The 24,378-nt window shown below is 39.1% G+C and overlaps 1 protein-coding gene across 1 annotated transcript in view; it reads right to left on the reverse strand.

Annotated features, from left to right (window-relative positions):
* The window catches only part of LOC125242201, a 219,128-nt gene that overhangs the window by 73,094 nt on the left and 121,656 nt on the right, over positions 1-24,378 (reverse strand). The window contains exon 4 of the mRNA XM_048150917.1: positions 6,510-6,546. Within this exon, the coding sequence (XP_048006874.1) occupies positions 6,510-6,546 (37 nt within the window). The remainder of the gene's footprint in view (positions 1-6,509; positions 6,547-24,378) is intronic.

Genomic DNA, 24,378 nt, shown 5'->3' on the forward strand with positions numbered 1-24,378 from the left:
GCTTTCCTATATAGGTCACTTTTGACACATCACATCGGAATAAAATTGAAACAACATTGTAACAATCCGAATACATCGAGTTAAATGAAAATTGTACAAATTCCAAGTTCATACTCAACGTAAGATAATATTACGTTGTTCGTAATAAGTACGGTGATAAAACTTCTCTACCTACTATACTAATACGATTACAAGTTAATAAAACGCTGGCCACGCTGCCGCAATTTAATCTCTATGGTACTCACCAAGATTGGCATTTAGTGCATTTATTTGTGTGATGAACACAGATATTTGTTCCTGAGTCATGGATGTTTTCTGTGTATATAAGTATTTATATATTATATATATCGTTGTCTGAGTACCCACAAAACAAGCCTTCTTGAGCTTACAGTGGGCCTCAGTCAATCTGTGTAAGAATGTCCTATAATATTTATTTATTTTATAATATTGAAATATTCTACATAATAGTATAACATTTATTGAAATCGCATGAGTAGAGCCTGAGCAGCTAACAACTTTCGGAGCAACCCTCGTACCTATCGTCAAGAAAAGAGCGTCCTCCCATGATAATGATCGATAGCGTATTTACAACAATTACAACCCTCTGTTGTCAGGTCCATGGACCTGAGCCTCTGAAATATTGTTTACTCAACTACTCTTCAAGTTATCATATCTGTATAAAGGCTCAAGTAGTCACTTGCAGATGATTTTCCATTACATAAGTAGAAATTGTGGCGTAGACGAGAGGTTGGCATTGGCAACCTGTCACTGCAATGTCACAATTGCGTCTTCCTTCAACCCTTTAATTACCAAGTTAGTGTGATTGTCTGATTGCATATGTATGTATGTATGTATGTATGTATGTATGTATGTATGTATGTATTTATGAATGTATATATCGTCACTACTTTTAAAAAAACTTGTATCTTCGTCTGTCAATGAAAAGAAAATTGTAGTAAGTATGTATGGAATGCATATAGACTTACTGCGTTTTAACTTTGAGGAACAGCGTGAGATACGAGATTTTTTAAAAGTAGTGACGATATAGGTTATAAATTATCTAATTAAAATTGCGCTGAAACTTACACAGGTAGTTTGAGATCTTCTAACAACATAAGTACCTAATTATAATTAAAATTGTTTTCCCCTCACTAGCTCGGAAACACGTGTTTTGTCCTTTAATACCAGCGGGTAAAAACGCATTTTATCCACTAGTGGGTAAAGTAATTTGACCTTGAATAAAGTCAAATTAACTGCTTTAAAATTTATAAAAGTAGGTGAATATAGTAATAAAGATGATTTGCTGCGGAACTACTGGAAGCAGTGATAATAGTTATTTGTTATACAAGGGGGCAAAGTTGTATTTTAACGCCGAGTGTGGAATTGAAAAACGAGCAAGTGAAAGGATTCTATAGTTGAACCACGAGCGAAGCGAGTGGTTCGAGAATAGAATCCTGAACTTGCGAGTTTTTTAACACACGAGAAGTAAAATACATTTGCACCCGAGTGTAACACAAAACTTTTCCCCTCACTATAGCGAGGAAACTACAACGCAAAAAATGCGTTTATCACTGCTTCCAGTAGTTCCACAGGTGGTAAATCATCTTTATTACCAGATTCACCTACTTTTATCAATTTTAAAGCAGTTAATTTGACTTTATTCAAGGTCAAATTACTTTACCCACTAGTGGATAAAATACGTTTTTACCCGCTGGTATTAAAGGACAAAACACGTGTTTCCGAGCTAGTGAGGGGAAAACGCATTTTTTGCGTTGTAGTTTCCTCGCTATAGTGAGGGGAAAAGTTTTGTGTTACACTCGGGTGCAAATGTATTTTACTTCTCGTGTGTTAAAAAACTCGCAAGTTCAGGATTCTATTCTCGAACCACTCGCTTAGCTCGTGGTTCAACTATAGAATCCTTTCACTTGCTCGTTTTTCAATTCCACACTCGGCGTTAAAATACAACTTTGCCCCCTTGTATAACAAATAACTATTGTTGATTTACTCGTGTTGTTTAACAATGCGAACGCGTGGTTGTTTTAGTCAGATATTGAAGATAAATATTTTGTTCTTGTTTCGTTTCTTGTAAAATGTGGAACATTACTTACATAAGAATACTAGCTTTTACCCGCGGCTTCGCCCGCGTAATAAAAGTATTCTTATTGAAACGTTTACAAAAAATAAGATTTTCATTTGGATCCGTAGGTTTCTTTGTAGGTACATCTGTCTGCGATTATTTCGATTAAGGTAAAGCGGGGCAATTCTCGACTGGGGGGGCCATTTTAACTGATCTATTTGCTGTACGGTCAGCCATGAAAGTGGTTTCCCACTTTTCGACTCTATTGATCAAAAAGTGGTAAACCACTTTTTTGGCTGACTGTACCTTACACATATTACTATTGTTTTAAAAGAAATTCTTGCAATGATTGTAGAATTGTTACACAGCGACCACAGCGTAGGTAGTAGGTACGAATATGTATGTATTTTACCTAAATAAATATTTATACTGGGGAAACTTCATACAACCCACATAGCCAGTATCTCGACGCTATGGTCGGTAGGGTAAAAAGTACTTCCTTGCATTATCGCTTACAATTTTTTCCATTTTGCTTATACTTATTGCAAACGTAAACATATAAAAGGCAAGCAAACAACGATCTTCTTACAGCACATTGAATGTAATAGTTATTACGGATGCAGGATACTCGCCGATGCATACTTACTAATCCCTTCCCACTGAGCCACCTGCATTTTACACTGCCTAGATATCGATTGCCGACCGATTATTCCGACCCCAATCCCTATTCTTATCCCCGTCCCTATCTCTATCCTTGTCCCCGTCCCCGTCCCCGTCCCGTCCCTGCCCCTGTCCCTCCCCTATCCCTATCCCCGTCCCCTATCCCTATCCCTATCCCTATCCGCATCCGCATCCGCATCCCTATCCCTATCCCTATCCCTATCCCTATCCCTATCCCTATCCCTATCCCTATCCCTATCCCTATCCCTACCCCTTCCCTACCCCTACCCCTACCCCCTACCCCCTACCCCTACCCCTATCCCTTCCCTATCCCTAACCCTAACCCTAACCCTATCCCGTTCCTGTCCCTGACCCTGTCCCTGTCCCTGTCCCTGTTCCTGTCCCTGTCCTTGCCCCTGTCAAATTATCATGCTAGGAGGTGAACTTTGAAAAATCCTTTCTTAGTGCTCCTCTAAGGAACTTCCGTGTCAATTTGAAATCTCTTGAACCAGAAGTAAAGATAAAAACTAAACCTATACTTATGGCTATTTTGGATATTTTAACCCCATTGCACAACAACAGGGGAGAAAATTTCTTTTCCACCTCATTCGATTTTAAATATTTATCGTGATCAGCGACCCGATAAACCATAAAAACGATACCCATATTGTGTTTTTGACTTTACCCCATTTGCACCCCTTTAGGGGTCAAATTTTCAAAAAACCTGAAACATGTCTTTAGGAATCCTCCTGTGAAGTTTCGAATAAAATAGTCAAACTAAACTTGTTTCCCGATACAAACTTTGAACCCCCATTTCACCCTTTTAAGAGGAGAATTTTGAAAAATCCTTTCTTAGTGCTCCTCTACGCCATATAAGGAACCTATGTGCCAAATTTGAAATCTCTAGGACCAGCGGTTTCGGCTGTGTATTGATATGTCAGTTAGTCAGTCAGTCAGTTTCTTCTTTTATATATTTTTTGATATTTAAACCCCATTGCACTACAACAGGGGAGAAGGTATTTCACTTCCGCCTCGTTAGATTTTAAAAGCGTTGTATTTATCGTGATCAGCGACCCGATTAATCATAAAAACGATACCCATATTGTTTTTTTGACTTTATCACCCCCTTTTCACCCTTTTAGGGATTAAACTTTCAATAATCCTGAAACATGTATTTAGTCTATGTCTTTGGGAATCTTCCTGTGAAGTTTCGAATAAGATAATCAAACTAATCTTGTTTCCACATACAAAATTTGAACCCCCATTTCATCCCCTTAGGAGAGGAATTTTGAAAAATCCTTTCTTAATGCTCCTCTACACTATATGAGGAACATATGTGCCAAATTTGAAATCTCTAGGACCAGCAGTTTCGGCTGTGCGTTGATATGTCAGTCAGTCAGTCAGTCAGTTTCTTCTTTTATATATTTTTTTGATATTTAAACCCCATTGCACCACAACAGGGGAGAAGGTATTTCACTTCCGCCTCGTTAGATTTTAAAAACGTTGTATTTATCGTGATCAGCGACCCAATAAACCCTAAAAATGATACCCATATTAGTTTTTTTACTTTACCACCACCTTTTCACCCTTTTAGGGGTTAAATTTTCAAAAAACCTTAAACACGTCTTTAGTCATATGTTTTTAGGATCCCTCTTGTGAAGTTTCGAATAAACCAGTGAAACTAACATTGTTTCCCCATACAAACTTGGAACCCCCATTTAACCCCCTTCGGAGGCGAATTTTGAAAAATCCTTTCTTAGTGCTCCTCTACACTATATAAGGAACCTACGTGCCAAATTTGACATCTCTAGGACCAGCGGTTTCGGCTGTGCGTTGATATGTCAGTCAGTCAGTCAATATCTTCTTTTATATATTTTTTTGATATTTAAACCCCATTGCACCACAACAGGGGAAAAGGTATTTCACTTCCGCCTCGTTAGATTTTAAAAACGTTGTATTTAACGTGATCAGCGACCCGATAAACCATAAAAACGATACCCATATTGATTTTTTGACTTTATCACCCCCATTTTCACTCTTTTAGGGGTTAAATTTTCAAAAAACCTGAAACACGTATTCAGTCATATGTCTTAAGGAATCTTCCTGTGAAGTTTCGAATAAAATAGTCAAACTAATCTTGTTTCCCCATACAAACTTTGAACCCCCATTTGACCCCCTTAGGAGGTGAATTTTGGAAAATCCTTTCTTAGTGCTCCTCTACACTATATAAGGAACCTACGTGCCAAATTTGAGATCTCTAGGACCAGCGGTTTCGGCTGTGCGTTGATATGTCAGTCAGTCAGTCAGCTTCTTCTTTTATATATTTAGATTAATTTAATTATAACTTAACGTTACAAGTAAGGATTTTTATTATGGTTATAAAATCCAGTAAGATTTACAATAATGAACTTGTTTTCAGGTTTCGATGAAAAGAACTGTATAAAATGTTTTGATACCTACTTCCTTTGCGACAACTTCAGATGGTTCAGTCCTGGTAAATTTTATACAAAATATCGGAATGTTTTAAGACTACAAAACAATTTTCATATCCCAAATCCCAATAATTACTTATGACATTTATGACACACTATCAAAGCTTTATGGGCAAAAAAATATATAAAAAAGAGACCAAGCGTGTACTCTATAAAATCTCAAAAGCACTTGTATGGTAAACAACCCGTGCACATTCCCCTTGAAGTACCCAGTTGTCCAGAAAATTATGTAAATGGGACACCTTGGACAAACTTACGACTTGTCTTATAATAGGTGCTTGAACTGCAGTTCAAGGTTACGAACTTTAATGGACTAATAGATCCACTGAAGTTTACCAATATCTAATTACGTAGGGACTTAGAGACATCGTGTCAAATTCTCGTATTCTCATTTTATCACTCCGACTTAGAATTTACGATGTCTTAGCCTTAATTTAAATTTTACTCAGTATATTATTTTATGACTTAGCTTTTTCATTAATATCCATCGTTATTCTTTAGCACATTTGTCAGATACCCTACATTTTCAATGAAATTCTCTAAAGTTACCTGAGACAAATAGGTACAAAGTTGTCTATTTCAGCAGACCCCGAGTTATTCTCGTGTACAAACTTAGCAGCAACTTTGCTTCACTGTTAACTGTATCCAAAAAGTTGTTTTCCGTCTGCATTGGTAAGTTGGTAAATTACCAGGCCTGTTCAAACAGGCTAAGCTGTAAATATTTACTGCGGGGCTGTTGCAAAACGAGTTTGTCTTGAGTTCCAGAGGCAAATTTGAACAGGTATTTAAGGATGCTGGAGTCAGTTTATAAGTAAAGTAATATCTGATATTTTGAATAAAAGAGTTATTTTGCTCTTTTGAGAGAAAACGTAGCATTTGATATAGATCTCCAGACATAGATTTTTAAAAATGTTTAGTGTCGTAAACTATGATATCATTTTTATGCATATTTTATGTGAATGTACACGACATTGTTGTTTGATTGTACAGATTATTTAAAAACTTTCGGTTTCCTTTTGTACATCGTGCTGATCGTGCACTAATACATCGAACTCAGAAGTGTTATAAGTATAACCGTGTCACATTACCGTGTGCGTACCCGAATGCACAAACACTCACGAAACGCTCATGATAATATCTCTTTCGTAGCTATCTATCTCTATCGCTCTTGCGCGAGAGAGCCAGACTAAATTTCTGCGGCGGCCATTCGACTACGGGGTCTGTTTACTTCAAGTACCTGTTGAAATTAAGATGATAAATATTAAAAAAGAAAAACTCACCAGCCTTTAATTTTTCTAGTTCTTCCACAGGCACATCCTGAAACAAAACAGTTATGTATGTTACTTTATATTGTACATACTTTTATGTTCTCGTAACCCTGGTATCTCTTGCAACAGGTTAAAGGTTAACTTTTAATTTTTCACACAAATTAAATATTAGCTTCAATGTACTCCGATCCGTCATCGTTGTAATTGACGTTTTCGACATGACAAAATTCGCAAAAGAAAAAACTTGAAAGGGTGGTAAAAACCGAAATACAAGTAATTATTTAAAAGTCTCCGAAACAATGTTGATCAGGGGAAAAGTATATAAGCTGCAGTTTAATTCATTGCTTCTGTTACATGAAACTGTATACTTCATCTTCTTATCGTGTCGAAAGTTTCCGACTGTGCGGAATACTGCGGAACTCGACTGTAAGACATTTATGCTATACCTATAAATACTACCTCTACAGAGACGCTTCTTTTTTTGAATGATTGATTACGAAGAAACTAAAATGAGTCACCGGTTAGTACGTAAATATCTACAAATAGGAAACTACCGTGAACCGTGAGACAGTGACATTAAGTTTTAAACATATAAACCGGGTCAAGACGATTTCCCGCCCTCACATGAAGCCAGGACAGAACAGCTGCTGCGTTCGTCGAAAGTTCAGGCCCCGTAGCCGAATGGCATTTCTCCGACGCCAAACGAAAGCGATACGCCGCTGGCTCTGTCGCGCCAATACGCAAGCGCGATAGAGATAGATATCTACTAGCGCTTCGTTTCGTGAGCGTTTCGTGAGCGATTGTGCCATTCGGCTAGCCACCCAGGAGCCCTTAAGCAATCTAGGATTTGTTAGACCTGTACCCCAAAAGCATAAAATTGTTGTAGTAATTCACCGAATCGCATTTCACCTCGATCTCGTATTTAATTTTCGCATTGTGTCTTAATAGTTTTTTTTTCAAGTGGCTGTAAGTTTTAGTCGCATTTCACCTCGATCGTGCATTTAAATATCGCGTTGTGACTCAATCGTTTATTATTTTAGTCGTTATTAGTTTTAGTCGCATTTCACCTCGACCGTGCATTTAACTTTCGCGTTATGACTCAATCGTTAATTACTTTAGTCGCATTTCACCTCGATCGTGTATTGTATTGGCGACGTGATTCAACGCAACAGTATGAAGATTGAGTAGATTGATGATTCTGTAGACTTGGGTGTAATTCTTAATTTCGGATACTTGGCGTTAAAGAAAGCAAAACAAATGATCTAAGACACAAAGCTGCTTTATTACTCCTTAAAAGAAACCTAATTATCTTCTTAAACTAATACAAATCTGCTTTGTTACTACTTAAACTAAAACACAACAGAAAACGTATTGAACGTAAATTAACGTATCAATTTAATTAGAGTACCAAACAAACATCGATCGCGGCGAAATGCGTCTACGGTAACATACTACATAAAAAATTTAATTCTACAATTTAATTATACTAATGTCAAAAGCTACGCGAAAAAGTCGATCACGGCGAAATGCGTCTACGGTAACATACTAGATACAAAAAATGTAATACTATAATTTAATTCTACTAATGTCAAAAGCTACACGAAAAAGTGCGTCAAGTAAAAAAATCTAGTGATATCTTTTTCATTCAAGGTGAAATGCGATTCGGTGAATTACTACAACAATTTTATGCTTTTGGGGTACAGGTCTAACAAATCATTGCCACTATTGTCCCAGAGCTGTAAGAACCTCTTTTTGACACATGACAGCGTCCACAAAACGTAAACTCGCGCAACCTAATGAAATTTTAAATAAAATCCTGTAATAATATTTAAAAAAATCAAGTAGGTACTAAAAAACAATATCTCGCTTACTTTAAAAATAATCTTACACATGTTACATTTTTGCGGATCTTCGTTAGTGAGTATTTTACGATATTAATTTATCACGCAGGATTTACTTATTATGTCATTTATCATTCATTTTTATTTTTAGACTAGTGCTGTGGCAGTCTGTCATTTTGATTCAAATGACATTTCAGTAAGTTGATAGAAATCGTATATTTGTTTAAGCGCCTCCTTGTACATAGGGCCTAATCGATTCAACCAATTCGAAATTAATCGTTAGATTTGGCAAACGATACGTCTTAGCCACATCGCAACATACTTCAAAACAAATGTCAAAAATGTGAAAGAAAAATTTGTGGTTCAAAGAAAGGTACCGGGTGGCCATTGAAATTAGTCTATTAACACGTAGTTTCGACTAATTACACGTGAGTGACCTAGTTTATATGTTTAATATGTCCGTATAATATTCTCAAATTAAGTAAAAAAATAATTTATCTTAAATTATACGAAAAATTATATCGCTCCGCTCCGGGCAGGTTCTGAACTTATTTGCGTTACATTTTTCCTTTAATTATAAAGTTTGTAAGGTTACGTGCAGCTGTCTTTGTTTAATAAGTAAATAGGTAGGTACAGTAAGCAAGCTGCACTTAGTATAATTATTTAACTCTGACGTTGACTGTACACAATGAAACTTTCAGCATGATTTCTTTACAATTAATCAAAAATAAATCTTGTACAATACTTATGGGAAACCAAACAAATCCCAATAAAGTTGCGGGCAAGAATTATAGCGGCTCACAAAGTTCGCCTTGTATATTTTTAGGCGCAGAGGATATCAAGGCTTCTTTACATTTAGTAATGTTTTAGAAGTTCGTCATGAAATACAAAAACAGTACCTACATAGATACTCGTAGAAAGCTATTATCCATGGCAATTATCAGTCAAGTCACAATCATCTAAAGTGACATATAGGTACTCTATAGGTGCTTAAGTCCTTTATGAAAATTTCTACAAATTAGAATAGAATAGAATAATGGTTTATTCGTAGGCACACAGACAATAAACAATTTTCGAGACATACAGATAAAATATGAAGAGCCACGAAATGGCCTCACCTCAGCATATTGCTGGCGACTTCCAGCGCTGGTCTTCCAATTGATTTTTTTCCATAAAGTCAATCAAAAGAAAAAAGCAATCATACTCGTAAAGTCTGTTTACGAGATGTCACGAGAATCTGTTGAAAATTGTGACATTAGTCCAAGCACGAATATCACGGAACGGAACAAAACTTTTGACTTTGTAACTTTGTCTTGGTTAGTTAGGAGCTCAACATATTAATCCAAAGTCCTCGGCCTACCCCTGAAGACGCGGGGAGAGGGGGGTTTTGTCCGTTCATTTCCTGACCTACACGTAGAGGATGAGTACGTTGATGAGGTCCGGACATACGAAGCAAATCGAGTTGAACGGTAGACCTATGCTCTCGTCCCGGTAAATTAATGAGGATCGTAATTCGTAATTCATGCTTACGAACGAATACTGCTTCGCTGATTGTACTGTATAATTCCATGAATAAATTATCCTCGTTTTAGAACTCATGAATAAACCGCCGACATTTATATTAATTTGGCCAAATTACTAATGACATGCAGCTTCAGTTTATCATATTGCAATACATTCAAGTTAAATGGACATTGACACTTTTTAATATACATTTAATAAATTATAAATTTAAAAATCAGTTTTTACTAAATATACAACGTGTTTCCGGTATCACTCAAAACCTCAGACACCCCAACTGATTTTTATTTTTTTAAACTCATCTAGAGTATTCATCTTTTAATCCGATGATTACTTTTTTTAAATTGAATTTTTAATTTTCTGTACAGCTCTACTTGACTTTTAGCTCTATACTCAATAAAATAATTGCTAACTACCATCATAAACCATAAAACTATTTATTTGTGTACGTTACTGCAACGACATAAGGTTTACCAATAGACAGCTAAGATGTCACTGTAAAACACTTTAAAGCTTTGTCACAGTGAACTTCGAATTGGACAGGTAATCGCAGTAAGCAAATTTAAACCCAATATTCAAAATGACAAGGTTGTAATTAGGTACGAGTTCAATTTGTTATGATTTATGATAAATATTAAGATTAAACGGACAAACAACGTAAAACTCGTAGCGGAAAAAAAAATCGTCCAAGTAACCAGCCAGTATTAATACCCCTAAATACTGAAAAAGGTAAACAACCTCTAGCAATGCGATATACACAATGTTGTATTACGAATACTATAGAATAGGCACGTAAAAAATAACTAATAATACTAATTTAAATGGGGTTCTGGTGAAAGCTACTGCGAATATTTATAATAAATAAATAAATATTACAGGACATTCTTACACAGATTGACTGAGGCCCACGGTAAGCTCAAGAAGGCTTGTGTTGTGGGTACACAGACAACGATATATATAATATACAAATACTTATATACATAGAAAACATCCATGACTCAGGAACAAATATCTGTGCTCATCACACAAATAAATGCCCTTACCGGGATTCGAACCCGGGACCGCGGCGCAGCAGGCAGGGTCACTACCGACTGCGCCAGACCGGTCGTCTGAAATGTGTTGGTATTTTATTGTAATACCAAAGTCACTATAAGTGTGCCGTTCAGATTTCCGATCTGATCTTCGTCAGCAGTTCCGCTGCACCAAATGTCACTGTTTTGGACGTAAGTGCATGCTGTTCTTATAAAAATATCAAAGTCACTATAAGTGTGCCGTTCAGATTTGAGGAGTTCGGTTCTGACCATCATCAGCAGTTCCACTGCACCAAATATCACCTTTCTGGACGGAAGTGCATGCTGTTCTTATAAAAATACCAAAGTCACTATGAGCGTGCTGTTCAGATTTGAGGAGTTCCGTTCTGACCATCATCAGCAGTTCCACTGCACCAAAAGTCACTGTTCCGTACGTAAATTCATACTGTTCCTTAAAAACACAAAAATCACCATATGTATGCCTTTCAGATTTGAGGAGTTCCCTCGATTTCTCCAGGATCCCATCATCAGAACTGGGTTCTGAGAAAAATGGGACCATCTGTATGTATAAACATTCAATCAAAAATAAATTTTCAAAATCGGTCCAGTAACGACGGAGATATCGTGGAACAAACATAAAAAAAAAATAAAAAAATAAAAACATACAGACGACTTGAAAACCACCTTTCTTGAGATATTTGAGGCGGCGGTTAAAAATTACAATATGCCTGTCAGTATTTTCACAATGCCTAGCATAATGATTCAATTGAAAATTTTCCTTAATAACATTATATTCCTCCCGTGAATACAGGAAAAATACCCACTTTACCTGTCGCTTAATTTATTCAGATTCCAATTAATCTTCTTTGTTCACCGTACCTACAGATATCAATTAGCATAAATTAAAACATGTATCGCGCCAATAATTATATTTTCATTTTAATTGTAAATAATTTTAATATATAATGTAGGTATCGAGTTAGCCAATTTACATAAAAAGTATCCAGTTAATTTCTCGTGGGACATTGGTCTGGGGAATTAAAATTATAATAAGCTTATGTAAAATTCTGGTTTGCTAAAACATTTGATTAGTTGAGAGTTGTACAATGAAATAGGTAACGAATTAACTCGAGTTTTTACCCAAACTCCGGGAAACTGACTGGTATGAAATAGGTGTGACTACCATGTTTGTTAAATACGATACTCCATAGCATAATTGTCACGGAAAATGACATCCCACCAAAAACATTCCGTAAAAAACTAGCCAAGTCTCGATGGAGCTGGTTATTGTTTGTCTCTAAAAAGTAATGAAATCTAGACAAATTCGTGCCAAGTCTAAGATTCCTTACTGCGATTTCTTTATTATTATAGTTAATGTTGTGTGACTTGGTCGTTGAAGGATTGGTGCAATGGTGTCATGGAACACCTGGTTGTGTACCCTTCAACGGCAAGTCACAACAATATTTACTATAATAATAAACAAATCGCAGTAAGGAACCTTAGACTTGGCACGACTAGACTAGAGCCATGGTAGATGCTCAGTTTTTCACTGACACAAACGCGGGCGTGTGCGGAATTTACTTTCGATGCTTCTCACTAGTACTTGCGTATTAGTTTACGCTAACTGCTGGACGAATTCGCCAATTAAGAGTTGCGCAAAGAGCGATGGAGCGCGCGATGCTCGATATTTCATTGCGGGGTGCGTCCCACGAGATATAACGTTAATATATATAATTTCATGTTACTAACGTTCAGCAGCAATAATGAACGTTAGATATAACACCAACATCAATACTTTTGTAAGAAATAACGCTTAATTGCCATAATATTAGTTTTACATAACGTTTTTTAATATATCGTTTACGTTACTTAATTTCAGTTTATATACCATACACTACGTATACCGTTCACCATGCATAACATTTCTTAATATAATGTTTAAATTAGCTAATTTCAGTTTATATACCATACACTAAGTATACCGTCCACCATAAATAACATTACTTAATATAACGATTATATTAGCTTAATATCAATTTATATACCATACCGTTCTCCATATATAACATTTAACTGTTGCTAAGAAAGTAGGTTTAGGTTAGGTTAGAACTGCGACCCCCACACAAAACTGTTGCTAAGAAAGTAGGTTTGTCAGGTTAGAACTGCGACCCCCACACAAAACTATTGCTAAGAAAGTAGGTTTAGGCTAGGTTAGAACTGCGACCCCCATACAAAACTGTTGCTAAGAGAGTAGGTTTAGGTTAGGTTAGAACTGCGACCCCCACACAAAACTGTTGCTAAGAAAGTAGGTTTAGTTAGGTTAGAACTGCGACCTCCACACAAAATTGTTGCTAAGATAGTAGGTTTAGGTTAAGTTAGAACTGCGACCCCACACAAAACTGTTGCTAAGAAAGTAGGCTTAGGTTAGATTAGAACTGCGACCCCCACACAAAACTGTTGCTAAGAAAGTAGGTTTAAGTTAGGTTAGAACTGCGACCCCCACACAAAACTGTTGCTAAGAAAGTAGGTTTAGGTTAGGTTAGAACTGCGACCCCCACACAAAACTGTTGCTAAGAAAGTAGGTTTAGGTTAGGTTAGAACTGCGACCCCCACACAAAACTGTTGCTAAGAAAGTAGGTTTAGGTTAGGTTAGAACTGCGACCCCCACACAAAACTGTTGCTAATAGAGTAGGTTTAGGTTAGGTTAGAACTGCGACCCCCACACAAAACTGTTGCTAAGAAAGTAGGTTTAGGTTAGGTTAGAACTGCGACCCCCATACAAAACTGTTGCTAAGAGAGTAGGTTTAGGTTAGGTTACAACTGCGACCCTCACACAAAACTGTTGCTAAGAAAGTAGGTTTAGGTTAGGTTAGAACTGCGACCTCCACACAAAACTGTTGCTAAGAAAGTAGGTTTAGGTTAGGTTAGAACTGCGACCCCCACACAAAACTGTTGCTAATAGAGTAGGTTTAGGTTAGGTTAGAACTGCGACCCCCACACAAAACTGTTGCTAAGAAAGTAGGTTTAGGTTAGGTTAGAACTGCGACCCCCATACAAAACTGTTGCTAAGAGAGTAGGTTTAGGTTAGGTTACAACTGCGACCCTCACACAAAACTGTTGCTAAGAAAGTAGGTTTAGGTTAGGTTAGAACTGCGACCCGCACACAAAACTGTTGCTAAGAAAGTGGGTTACACATTAATCTTTATATACACTGATATTATAGAGAATAAACATTATCCACTTCGAAATTATATGATTTGCTTTTATCGATTTTGAGCATTATAACCAGTGAACGTTATGCTGAACAAGCTTATACAAAGTCACAAAGCGAGACAGAATCAGAAATGAGGATATTCGCCAACGCACGAAAGTTACCGACATGGCTAAGAGGATTGCGCAACTCAAGTGGGAATGGGCCGGTCATATTTGTCGCAGGGATGACGATCGATGGGGCCGGCAAGTATTGCTGTGGAGACCAAGACTGGGAAGCCGAGGTGACGGGAAACCACGAGCCAGATGGTCGGACGATATCAAAAAGACGGCAGGGCCGACCTGGCACAGAACCGCCGCTTACAGAACAGAATGGAAATCCATGAAAGAGGCATATGTTCAGCAGTGGACGCAAATATGCTGAGAAGAAGTGTAAGGCATGAGCACAGTATATATAATAAAGAGTACTATCGTACAGTATGGCCACTCCCGCTCTCCGCCGAAAGTGCCGCCCACCCCCGCTCGGTTACCTCACATTTACCGCCTGTCAAAAACGCGAACAGTCGACCTGTCATATCTCACTCATACAAGCATGGTACGCGTTCACCTACACGAGCTTAGACTGTGTGCTAGGAACGCGCCTCTTTCATATATTTGATCGCCAGTGTCCGAGATGTGGCATGAGTGTACGCTTAGGGTTGCAAATAGAAAAAAAACCAAATGTTTTTTTTTCAGAATTATGAAAAAAAAACCGAGTACCTACCATGGTTTTTTTTCTAAATATGTTTTTTTTTTCAGATGAACAAATAATTAGACAATAACGGTGTAGCGGCGTTTAATTGGTGAGGCTACTTACATTTGTCCAGAGGCGCTTGTGGGGCCACGTGGAAACACTTTGGGAAAATCCTCACACTAAAACGATTGTCACATATAAACGGAAGCTTAGGTCACTGGGTTTTGATATCACTTGAATGTCAATTTTCACGTTTATGTCGCGCCGGTGCACCGATAACTATTTTTTAATTCGTAATAACGGGAGCGCAGATCATGGCGCTCGCACGGTCGAAGAGAGAGTTTTTTTTTATATATCCGCCAGGTGGCGTGGTAGGCGCACCGGAAAGTCGCTTTGGGACTTCTGTAATTGCCAGCTCCAAAAAACTGTGCTACATATACATGGAAAAAAGTATTCTTTCAAAATTGTGTTGCCTTGTATGTATGAAAATGAAATAACTATTTAACTATATCAAGAAAAGAAATTAAAACTAAAAATCTCTGTTCCTCGACGGAACATGCCGCTCACCTTAAAAGACACGGAGTGACTTTTAAAAGAAATAAAAAAAAACTATACGAAAGTATACCAAAATATTTTATGAAACTTATATTTAACTTAACATTAAGAGTCGTAACGATTGTATAAGTTTATTCTAAAGGTAAGGGACAGACCTTCACAACAGGTCGTTTGAACAACGTGTTCCCGCTTTTCAATGTTACGACGCGAATAACTTGATCGCTGCCCGGATGGACAGCATGAACGCGCGCGAGTTTCCACTGCAGCGGCGGCAGGTGGTCGTCGCATACCACAACAACAGTACCTTCACGAACGGCGGGACCGCGGTCTTGAAGCCACTTTGTACTTTGTTGCAGTTGATGGAGATATTCACGACTCCATCGACGCCTGAAATGCTGGACAGCTTGCTGTATCCAGCGCCAACGTGTAAGACGATTAGGGTTCTCGTCTATCAGAGAAACGTCCGGTAGGGCCGTTAAGGGCTCACCGATTAAGAAATGGGCCGGCGTAAGAGGTAAAGGATCCGCGGAGTCCGAACTTAGAACGCAGAGCGGACGACTGTTTAATACAGCTTCGATTTGACACGTCAAAGTGTGCATACAATCATATGTTTGCGTTTGTGTACCTATTACGCGATGTAAATGAGCTTTGAAACTCTTAACAGCCGCTTCAAATAATCCACCGAAATGACTAGCATAAGGTGGTTGAAAATGCCAAGTTAATCCTTGTTTTGAAGTTTGTTGATTAAGGGCACTCATGACCGAATCATTACGTAAAAAAGTATATAACTCTTGAAGGTAATTATTACAACCAACAAAGTTACGTCCGCAATCGGTATATATATCCGTACAATATCCTCGACGGGACGTGAAACGTCGCAACGCGGCTAAAAAACCTTCCGTGGAAAGTTCGGAAACTAACTCAAGATGTACAGCTTTAACGCTCATACATACGAAAACTGCAACGTAACATTTTATTATTTTTGCATTACGAACCTTATTAGCGCGTACGTAGAATGGCCCACAAAAGTCACAAGACGTTTTACTAAACACACGCGCGGGGCGCAGCCGAACCGAGGGTAACATTCCCATGCGCGGCTGGCAGCGAGTCGGTCGAGCGCGGAAGCATTTGATACAACGATGTACGCGGAGGCGAACAATATCACGACCAGAGATAATCCAGTATCGCTGTAAGAGCGAGTTTTGCACGCACTGCGAACCGGCATGTAGTTCCTTTATATGCGCATCGTCAATAATAAGATTTGTAAGAGGATGTCTTTTAGGTAAAATCAATTGATGTTTTGATTCAAAAGGTAAAAGTGATTTGTGAATACGTCCGCCGACGCGTAACAAACCATCCCTATCTAACATGGGCGTGAGACGCCGCAAACGAATTGACGGAAGTTTATTTGACGAAATCCTTTTAATGTCGTCTTCGAACACTTTTTGTTGTGTAATCAATATTAGTCGATTTAATGCAAAATTGTACTCTGGTACGGTGACGTACTTTGGGAATGTTTGTTTATGTTTCCTGCATTTATTGTAGAAACGAAATATGACTGCCGTGACGCGAACTAATTTACCTAGCGACGAAAATCGCGTTATAAGAGTGTCGTCGTCCGGGGAAGGAGGCAATGTGGACACACATGCATAACTAAGACTTGCCGAGTCATGTGTATTGCGTTTTTCCTCGTTCGTGTTTACCACCGGTTTTGGTATAGGCCAGGAGTCGCGACTTTGTTGGAGCCATGTAGGACCATGGAACCACAAGTCATTTTGTACGAGCGCGGCGGGGAGCAGACCGCGAGACGCCGGGTCAGCGCTGTTATCAGCTGACGGGACGTGACGCCAACAGCGCGCCGGGACACGGGACAAAATCTCACTAGTGCGGTTCGAGACAAACGTTTTCCATTCGTGCGGGGGTGACTGAAGCCACGCGAGCACGACGGAACTGTCAGACCATGCGTACACTTGATCGGGGTGAATGTGACCACCGTAAAGATGCATAACTCTTTCAATTAATTTTGATAGGATTACACAACCCATCAATTCCATTCTAGGTATAGTAAGGCATACCCGAAGAGGTGCAACGCGACTTTTAGCCATGACTAAATAGGTTTGAACTCGCCCGGTGTTGTCCGTCAGACGTATATAAACACATGCTGCGTATGCAATTTTGCTTGCGTCGGCAAATCCGTGAATTTCGATTGAATCGAAGTCGTCAGTATTGAAAATATGACGAGGAAAAGAAATTTGCGATAGGAGCGGTAGCTCGTTAATAAAACTCGTCCATGAGTTAATAATATCGATAGGGGTTCTGAGTCCCAGGAAATTTTGGCTGACCATAGCAATTGAATTAAATGTTTGGCAAACAATGTCACCGGAGATAATAACCCGAGGGGGTCGTAAATTTTTGCAATTTCGGAAAGAATCGCCCGCTTTGTACAGGCCTGCGAAGAACTTTGAACTTTGAAACTAAATGCGTCAGATCTTGGATTCCATTGAAGTCCAAGGACCTTGACCCCTTTGTCATTTTCCATTTCGGCAAAATGAACATTTTCGCGCCGCTCACCATGAAACTCTGTCGGTCGCGTGGCAGCGAGAATGGCTGGCGAGTTACTTTGCCACTTTCGCAATTCGAACCCGGCCGTGGCACAAATACCTATCAGCTCCTGCTGCAGATTGAGGGCTTCGGCTAAGGTATCTGCGCCGGTCACCACATCGTCGACGAACATGTCATTTAGGAGGACTGGCGAGGCGAGCGGGAAACGCTCGGCTTCGTCATGCGCGAGCTGTTTAATTGTGCGCAAGGCGAGATAAGGGGAACTACTGATACCGAAAGTAACGGTACCTACCGACACCGAGTGGTGCGGGATGTAATAACTCGCGCCAGCGGGGGGGTTATCGTCCGCGAGCTCCATGTGGTTAAGATCCACATACTCCTGGAGGCACGCGTGATACTCCGCCTTCAGCTGGGGGTTTCGTTCTAGACGGTATTCCAGTTTGTGGAAACGTGCTAGAGCAATTTGCCGAGACTCGCCGAGGGGCGGTGCATCGGGCTTGAATGGCAGAGCAACTATGTATCGCCCTGTCTCATCGCGCGTATGCGTCTTTTGGAAAAAGGATTCGCATAGCTTTTCTTCGGGAGTGTAACTCCGCATCTCTGGAACTGACTCCAGCTCCCAAAACTTCTCGAGATTGTCGTTGTCGAACGACGTAAAACAAGTATGGCGTGGAGTCGAAATATTAGAAGTAAAGTTGACTTTACCCCTAGTAAATAACCAAATACACTATTGATTGCTGTGGGTGTGCCAGGTTTACCCCTGACTATACCCTCGCGAATGACATCCATGAAAATGTCCTCGCCAAGTATCATGTCAACCGGCTGAGGTTTATGAAATTCAGGGTCGGCTAGAGCGAGCCCTTGCAAATGAGGCCATTCCCCGTACGGTGCTAGTGGTACACTAGGCATTTGACGGGTTAATTTTGACAAAATAGTAGCCTCCAAAGGAATACTTGGACTTTGTTTGCCCTTGGGCGAAATTGAGCACACAAGGTACCCCTAGGGTTGAGCGGTAAATCACCGACACCTACCAACGGCTCGCTGACATTTCGTCGCGGTAAATTTAATCGTTGCATACACGATTCAGTAATAAGAGCTGCTTGTGAGCCCCCGTCTAACATACAACGAATTGTAGCAATTTTATTACCTTCGTAATAAAGGTCAACCAACGCAGTTGACAGTAACACCGTATGAGGCTCAATACCTAAACCTAGATTATTTTGATTCACGCCGTGAACAGCTGATGGGCTCGGGACAGCGCCCGCGCCGGGCTGCGACTGCTCCGTTAGAGCGAGCGAGACGGCAACTAGTTCCGCGGCTTCATTGTTCGCCGGGAAGGGTCGCGTACGCGTAAGGTCCGAATCTAAATGAATTAAGGTGTGGTGCTTCTTATTGCACTTACGACACTTAAAACTTGATTTACAATTACGTAAGTCATGTCCGGAACATAAACAATTATAACAAATGTTATTTGTTTGAACAAATGTGAATCTATCTTTAGTAGACAAATTTAAAAATTCTAAACATTTGTGAAGTGAATGGAAGCCTTTGCACTTCACGCAAGATCGAACCTTATTCGTATCGACATACGGTCGAGTTTGGTCTGGCGAAGTATTCGTGATTAAAACCCGTTTAGGTGTAATTTGATTTGAATTTAAATTATTTTTATTTGTTGTACTTAAGGAATTATTTTTTGTGGACTGTATATGGGAAACTGTAATCATCTGTTCCGCCGTAAGTTCGCGCTCTAAGAATGTTATTAAGGTTTGGACTTTAGGTATTTCACTTGGGTTGGTTAAAGAACGTTCATATTCTTTTCGCGTATTAACGGGAATTTTACGTAATAATAAATTTAACAGAACGAAGTCCCATTCTTTAACCGGAAACTCCAAAACTTCAAGTGCTTTAATATTTTCGTGGTAAACATTAAGCAAATTTCGCATAGCAACAGCTGATGAGCGCGCGGAACAAGAATCGATATCGAATAATTTATCTAGATGTTGTGACGCAATAATGCGTTTGTTGTCATAACGGGATTTTAGAACATCGATCGCAATTGAATAATTACTTTCCGTTATGGGAATTGATTTAATTAAATTAAATGGTTCGTTTTTAACCGAAAGTAGTAAATACCTAAACTTTTCCGCGTCAGTGTAGGCATTGTTGTTGTGGACCAACGATTGAAATAAGTCGAAAAAAGCGGGCCAGCCAGTAGGTTCACCGTGAAATTCAGGAAGCGACAATTTAGGCAAGTTTCGACGGTCGTTCATAAACGTGTCGTGTTGGCTAGGCACAGGAATGCGGCTCGCTCGCCGCTTTTCTACATCTACCTCCTTTAGGTTATTTAAATGTGTAACTATCGCGTAATATAAATCGTTGAAATCATTTCGAATCTTAATGTTGGCTTCTTTGTTGAAGCTATTAGACTTAATTAATGCTTTTTCGATCTTAGTTTGAATTTTGGTAAACTTTCGCTGGTGCGCTGTTAAATCGGAAGTTCTTGAACGAAATTGTTCTATATTCGTTGCTGCGAACTGTAATGTTCGTTTTAATTCGTCGAGAATTAGATCTCGCTGGAATAAATCTTGTGTCATACACGATGTGTCGGTTTCGACACCGTCTGTAGGATTCGGTACCATTTTGCCGTGAGCAAAGATGGCGGAAATTACAATGAAAAATTGAACTACAAACGTATGTAATTGGAATGATGGGTACGTAATACCGCAAAATACACGGGCAACATAACGTGAGAAAGAAAAATCCGGATCGAACGGATCAAAAAACTATATGTAGCGGCGTTTAATTGGTGAGGCTACTTACATTTGTCCAGAGGCGCTTGTGGGGCCACGTGGAAACACTTTGGGAAAATCCTCACACTAAAACGATTGTCACATATAAACGGAAGCTTAGGTCACTGGGTTTTGATATCACTTGAATGTCAATTTTCACGTTTATGTCGCGCCGGTGCACCGATAACTATTTTTTAATTCGTAATAACGGGAGCGCAGATCATGGCGCTCGCACGGTCGAAGAGAGAGTTTTTTTTTATATATCCGCCAGGTGGCGTGGTAGGCGCACCGGAAAGTCGCTTTGGGACTTCTGTAATTGCCAGCTCCAAAAAACTGTGCTACATATACATGGAAAAAAGTATTCTTTCAAAATTGTGTTGCCTTGTATGTATGAAAATGAAATAACTATTTAACTATATCAAGAAAAGAAATTAAAACTAAAAATCTCTGTTCCTCGACGGAACAAACGGTTTTTCGTGAGTTGTAACGTGTTTCAAAAACAATAACGTACATTTTAATTTGATTACGTGTAACATTCAGTATACAAACGTTTATTGGGGAATTCCCGATGCGGCGTGCAGCGTGGAGAGGTGGTGGTGTTGCCAACAGTAAATAGTGATAACTACCAACTACAGATTTCGTAAATGTTACTTTTATAAGACCAGGGTGGCTAGCCGAATGGTACAATCGCTCACGAAACGCTCACGAAACGAAGCGCTAGTAGATATCTATCTCTATCGCGCTTGCGTATTGGCGCGACAGAGCCAGCGGCGTATCGCTTTCGTTTGGCGTCGGAGAAATGCCATTCGGCTACGGGGCCTGCAATTAAAGTTATTTGATTAAATTCGTTTAATAGTTAACATTAAGTCTAAAAAAACCATATAAAAGTATTAACAGCTTTGCAAATTTTGAGATTTCGTACATTAGAAAAAAAACATACTCCAGAAAAAAAACTGTTTTTTTTTCAAGCCAGAAAAAAAAAACCGTTTTTTTTTAACCCTATGTACGCTTATATTGGGCGTGCGGCGTGCACGTCAAACAATTGCAGCTCATACAACTCATACAAGTGTCATAAGTCAAGTCAATGCGCACGGTCGCCCGCCCCGCTGCACGCCACGCCGAACGGTCCGCTCCGAAGGCCCAGCCACGACATTGGTCTAAGCGCGACAGCGGTGAGCGGCAGCCATACGTGCGAATGAAAAGTCCCATCGCTGTGTCTCGCTCCAATGTATGGCCGCCGCTCACCGCTGTCGCGCTTAGACCAATGTCGTGGTTGAGCCGCGAGTGTTCACTCAGGCCTGCGAGCCAGATATAATAAATAATAAATATTGGGGGATACCTTACACAAATCAACCTAGCCCCAAACTAAGCAAAGCTTGTATTATGGGTGCTAGGCGACGATATACATACTTATACAGAGTGGGGCCTGTAACCAAGGTGAAGAATTGAACTGTAGGCTATTCTCCTTATACTGATCAACATTTGTTCGGCGACTTTTAAAAATAACTTGTATTTTGATTTTTATTACCCTTGAAAGTTTTTTCTAAGAGGTAATGTATTGCGAATTCTGTTAAGTCTAAAGTGTGACAGACAACGTCAATGACAACAATAATGGCGTACATTGAAACTAATATTTATTTTGTATGAAAAATTAAAAATTTAAAGACTTCATAATTTTTAAAAGTCACTGAACAAATGTTGATCAGTATAAGGAGAATAGCCTACAGTTCAATTCTTCACCTTGGTTACAGGCCCCACTCTGTATACATAGAAAACATCCATGACTCAGGAACAAATATCTGTATTCGTCACACAAATAAATGCCCTTACCGGGATTCGAACCTGGGACCGCGGCTTAGCAGGCAGGGTCACTACCAACTGCGCCAGACCGGTCGTCAGGTGTATGGAAAGTAAGTTTAAGTAGAAATAAATGTCAGACACTAAAATTCATTTATCTAATTTCAATTCCTGAATATGCCTTCACTGTTTAAGTTCTTTGTATTCAGGTGGTGGATCAGAAGCGCTAAATATGCAAATTCTATTACTTTGACGTTGGCTTGCGCGATTATTTAAAATGTTTTTACTCTCTAATAAATGTTTATTTAGTCACTGTAAAGTGCTTGGATAATAGTTGAACAGCTGCCTCTGCCATGCAAGTGCTTGATTATAAATTCAATTTGAAAGCGTTGAATGAAAATTTCTATGGCAAAAAAATATGCAGTTCATTTTATGAAATCTTATACTTTTAAACGAGCAATTCTTGTATATTTATTTATTTATTTATTTATATATTTATTTACACTGACGATCTCGGAAACCGCTCAAACGATTTCGCTGAAATTTGTTATGTGGGGGTTTTTGGGGGTGAAAAATCGGTCTAACTTATCCTTAGGTCCCGGAAAACGCGAATTTTCGAGTTTTCATGCGTTTTTCTTCGCGCGCCATCTCGTGTGCAGTAGTTGTACTGTTAAGACAGAATTCTTTCGGTCGATGTAAGTACTATTTATTGCAAACACTAGATGGCGACACAGGTCAAGGCTAAAACGAATAGAAAAATACACTATTTGAGTTTTTGTGGCGAAATGCGCGCCATCTCGTGTGAAGTAGTTGTGTTGTTAAGGCTGAGAATTCTTTCGCTCGATGTAGGTACTATTCATTTTTGAACTAGATGGCGACACATGTCAAGGATACGAAACTTGCCCAGATATTAAAAGTATAATTCAACAAATTTTGCTTATTTGTTAAACAATCAATGTTTTTACGGAAGAAGATTACTTTTTAAGGGAGTTTTGAAGTTAAATAACGGTTAACATATGTTCAACACAACCACTATAATAAAAAGTTGGACGTAAGTCGTAAACTCACAGAGTTTGGCAGTTTCTGAAACTTATATTGAAGCTATATTAGACAGGAATGTTGGCAACAGGTCGTATATTATTATTACCGTCGAGCGAGGGCGAACCATGACCTTCATCAAACCAGGGTATCGTGACCGCGATTATGACAGGATACATATACTGTATGTACAAGGTATAAACAGGAGCACACATAGAGCTATAGAGATTGTTATGATTTTCTTTATTGCACGCTATTAGCACAGTATAATAAAGAGTACTATCGTACAGTATGGCCACTCCCGCTCCCCGCTGAAACTGCCGCCCACCCCCTCTCGGTTACCTCACAGTTACCGCCTGTCAAAAATGCGAACAGTCGACCTGTCATATTTTACTCATACAGGCAGGTTACGTGTTCACCTACACGAGCTTAGAATGTGTGCTAGGAACGTGCCTCTTTCATATATTTGATCGCCAGTGTCCGAGGTGTACTATTAGATTGCAGAAAACCTAATGAGTTATGACATGTATACACGGTGTAACATGTAGAAACCAAATAATTTTAACAGCGCATTCCTCATCTTATTAGAAGAGTAAAATTTTTGATTTCGCCTATTTTCAGACTTAATAAATAATAAATAAATAGCCTTTATTCCATAGCTTAAAAAACAAGAAAATAATTAAATCTAAAAATAAAGGTATAAAAATAAGCCGTGGCCCCTTATTGGGTAAAGGCCTCCTCCAGCTTTCTCCAGTCTTCTCTATTTTGGGCCTTGTCTATCCAGTCTCTGCCTGCGGTTTTTTG

This window comes from Leguminivora glycinivorella, unplaced genomic scaffold (assembly GCF_023078275.1).
Source record: "Leguminivora glycinivorella isolate SPB_JAAS2020 unplaced genomic scaffold, LegGlyc_1.1 Scaffold12, whole genome shotgun sequence".
NCBI classification, from domain to species: domain Eukaryota; kingdom Metazoa; phylum Arthropoda; class Insecta; order Lepidoptera; family Tortricidae; genus Leguminivora; species Leguminivora glycinivorella.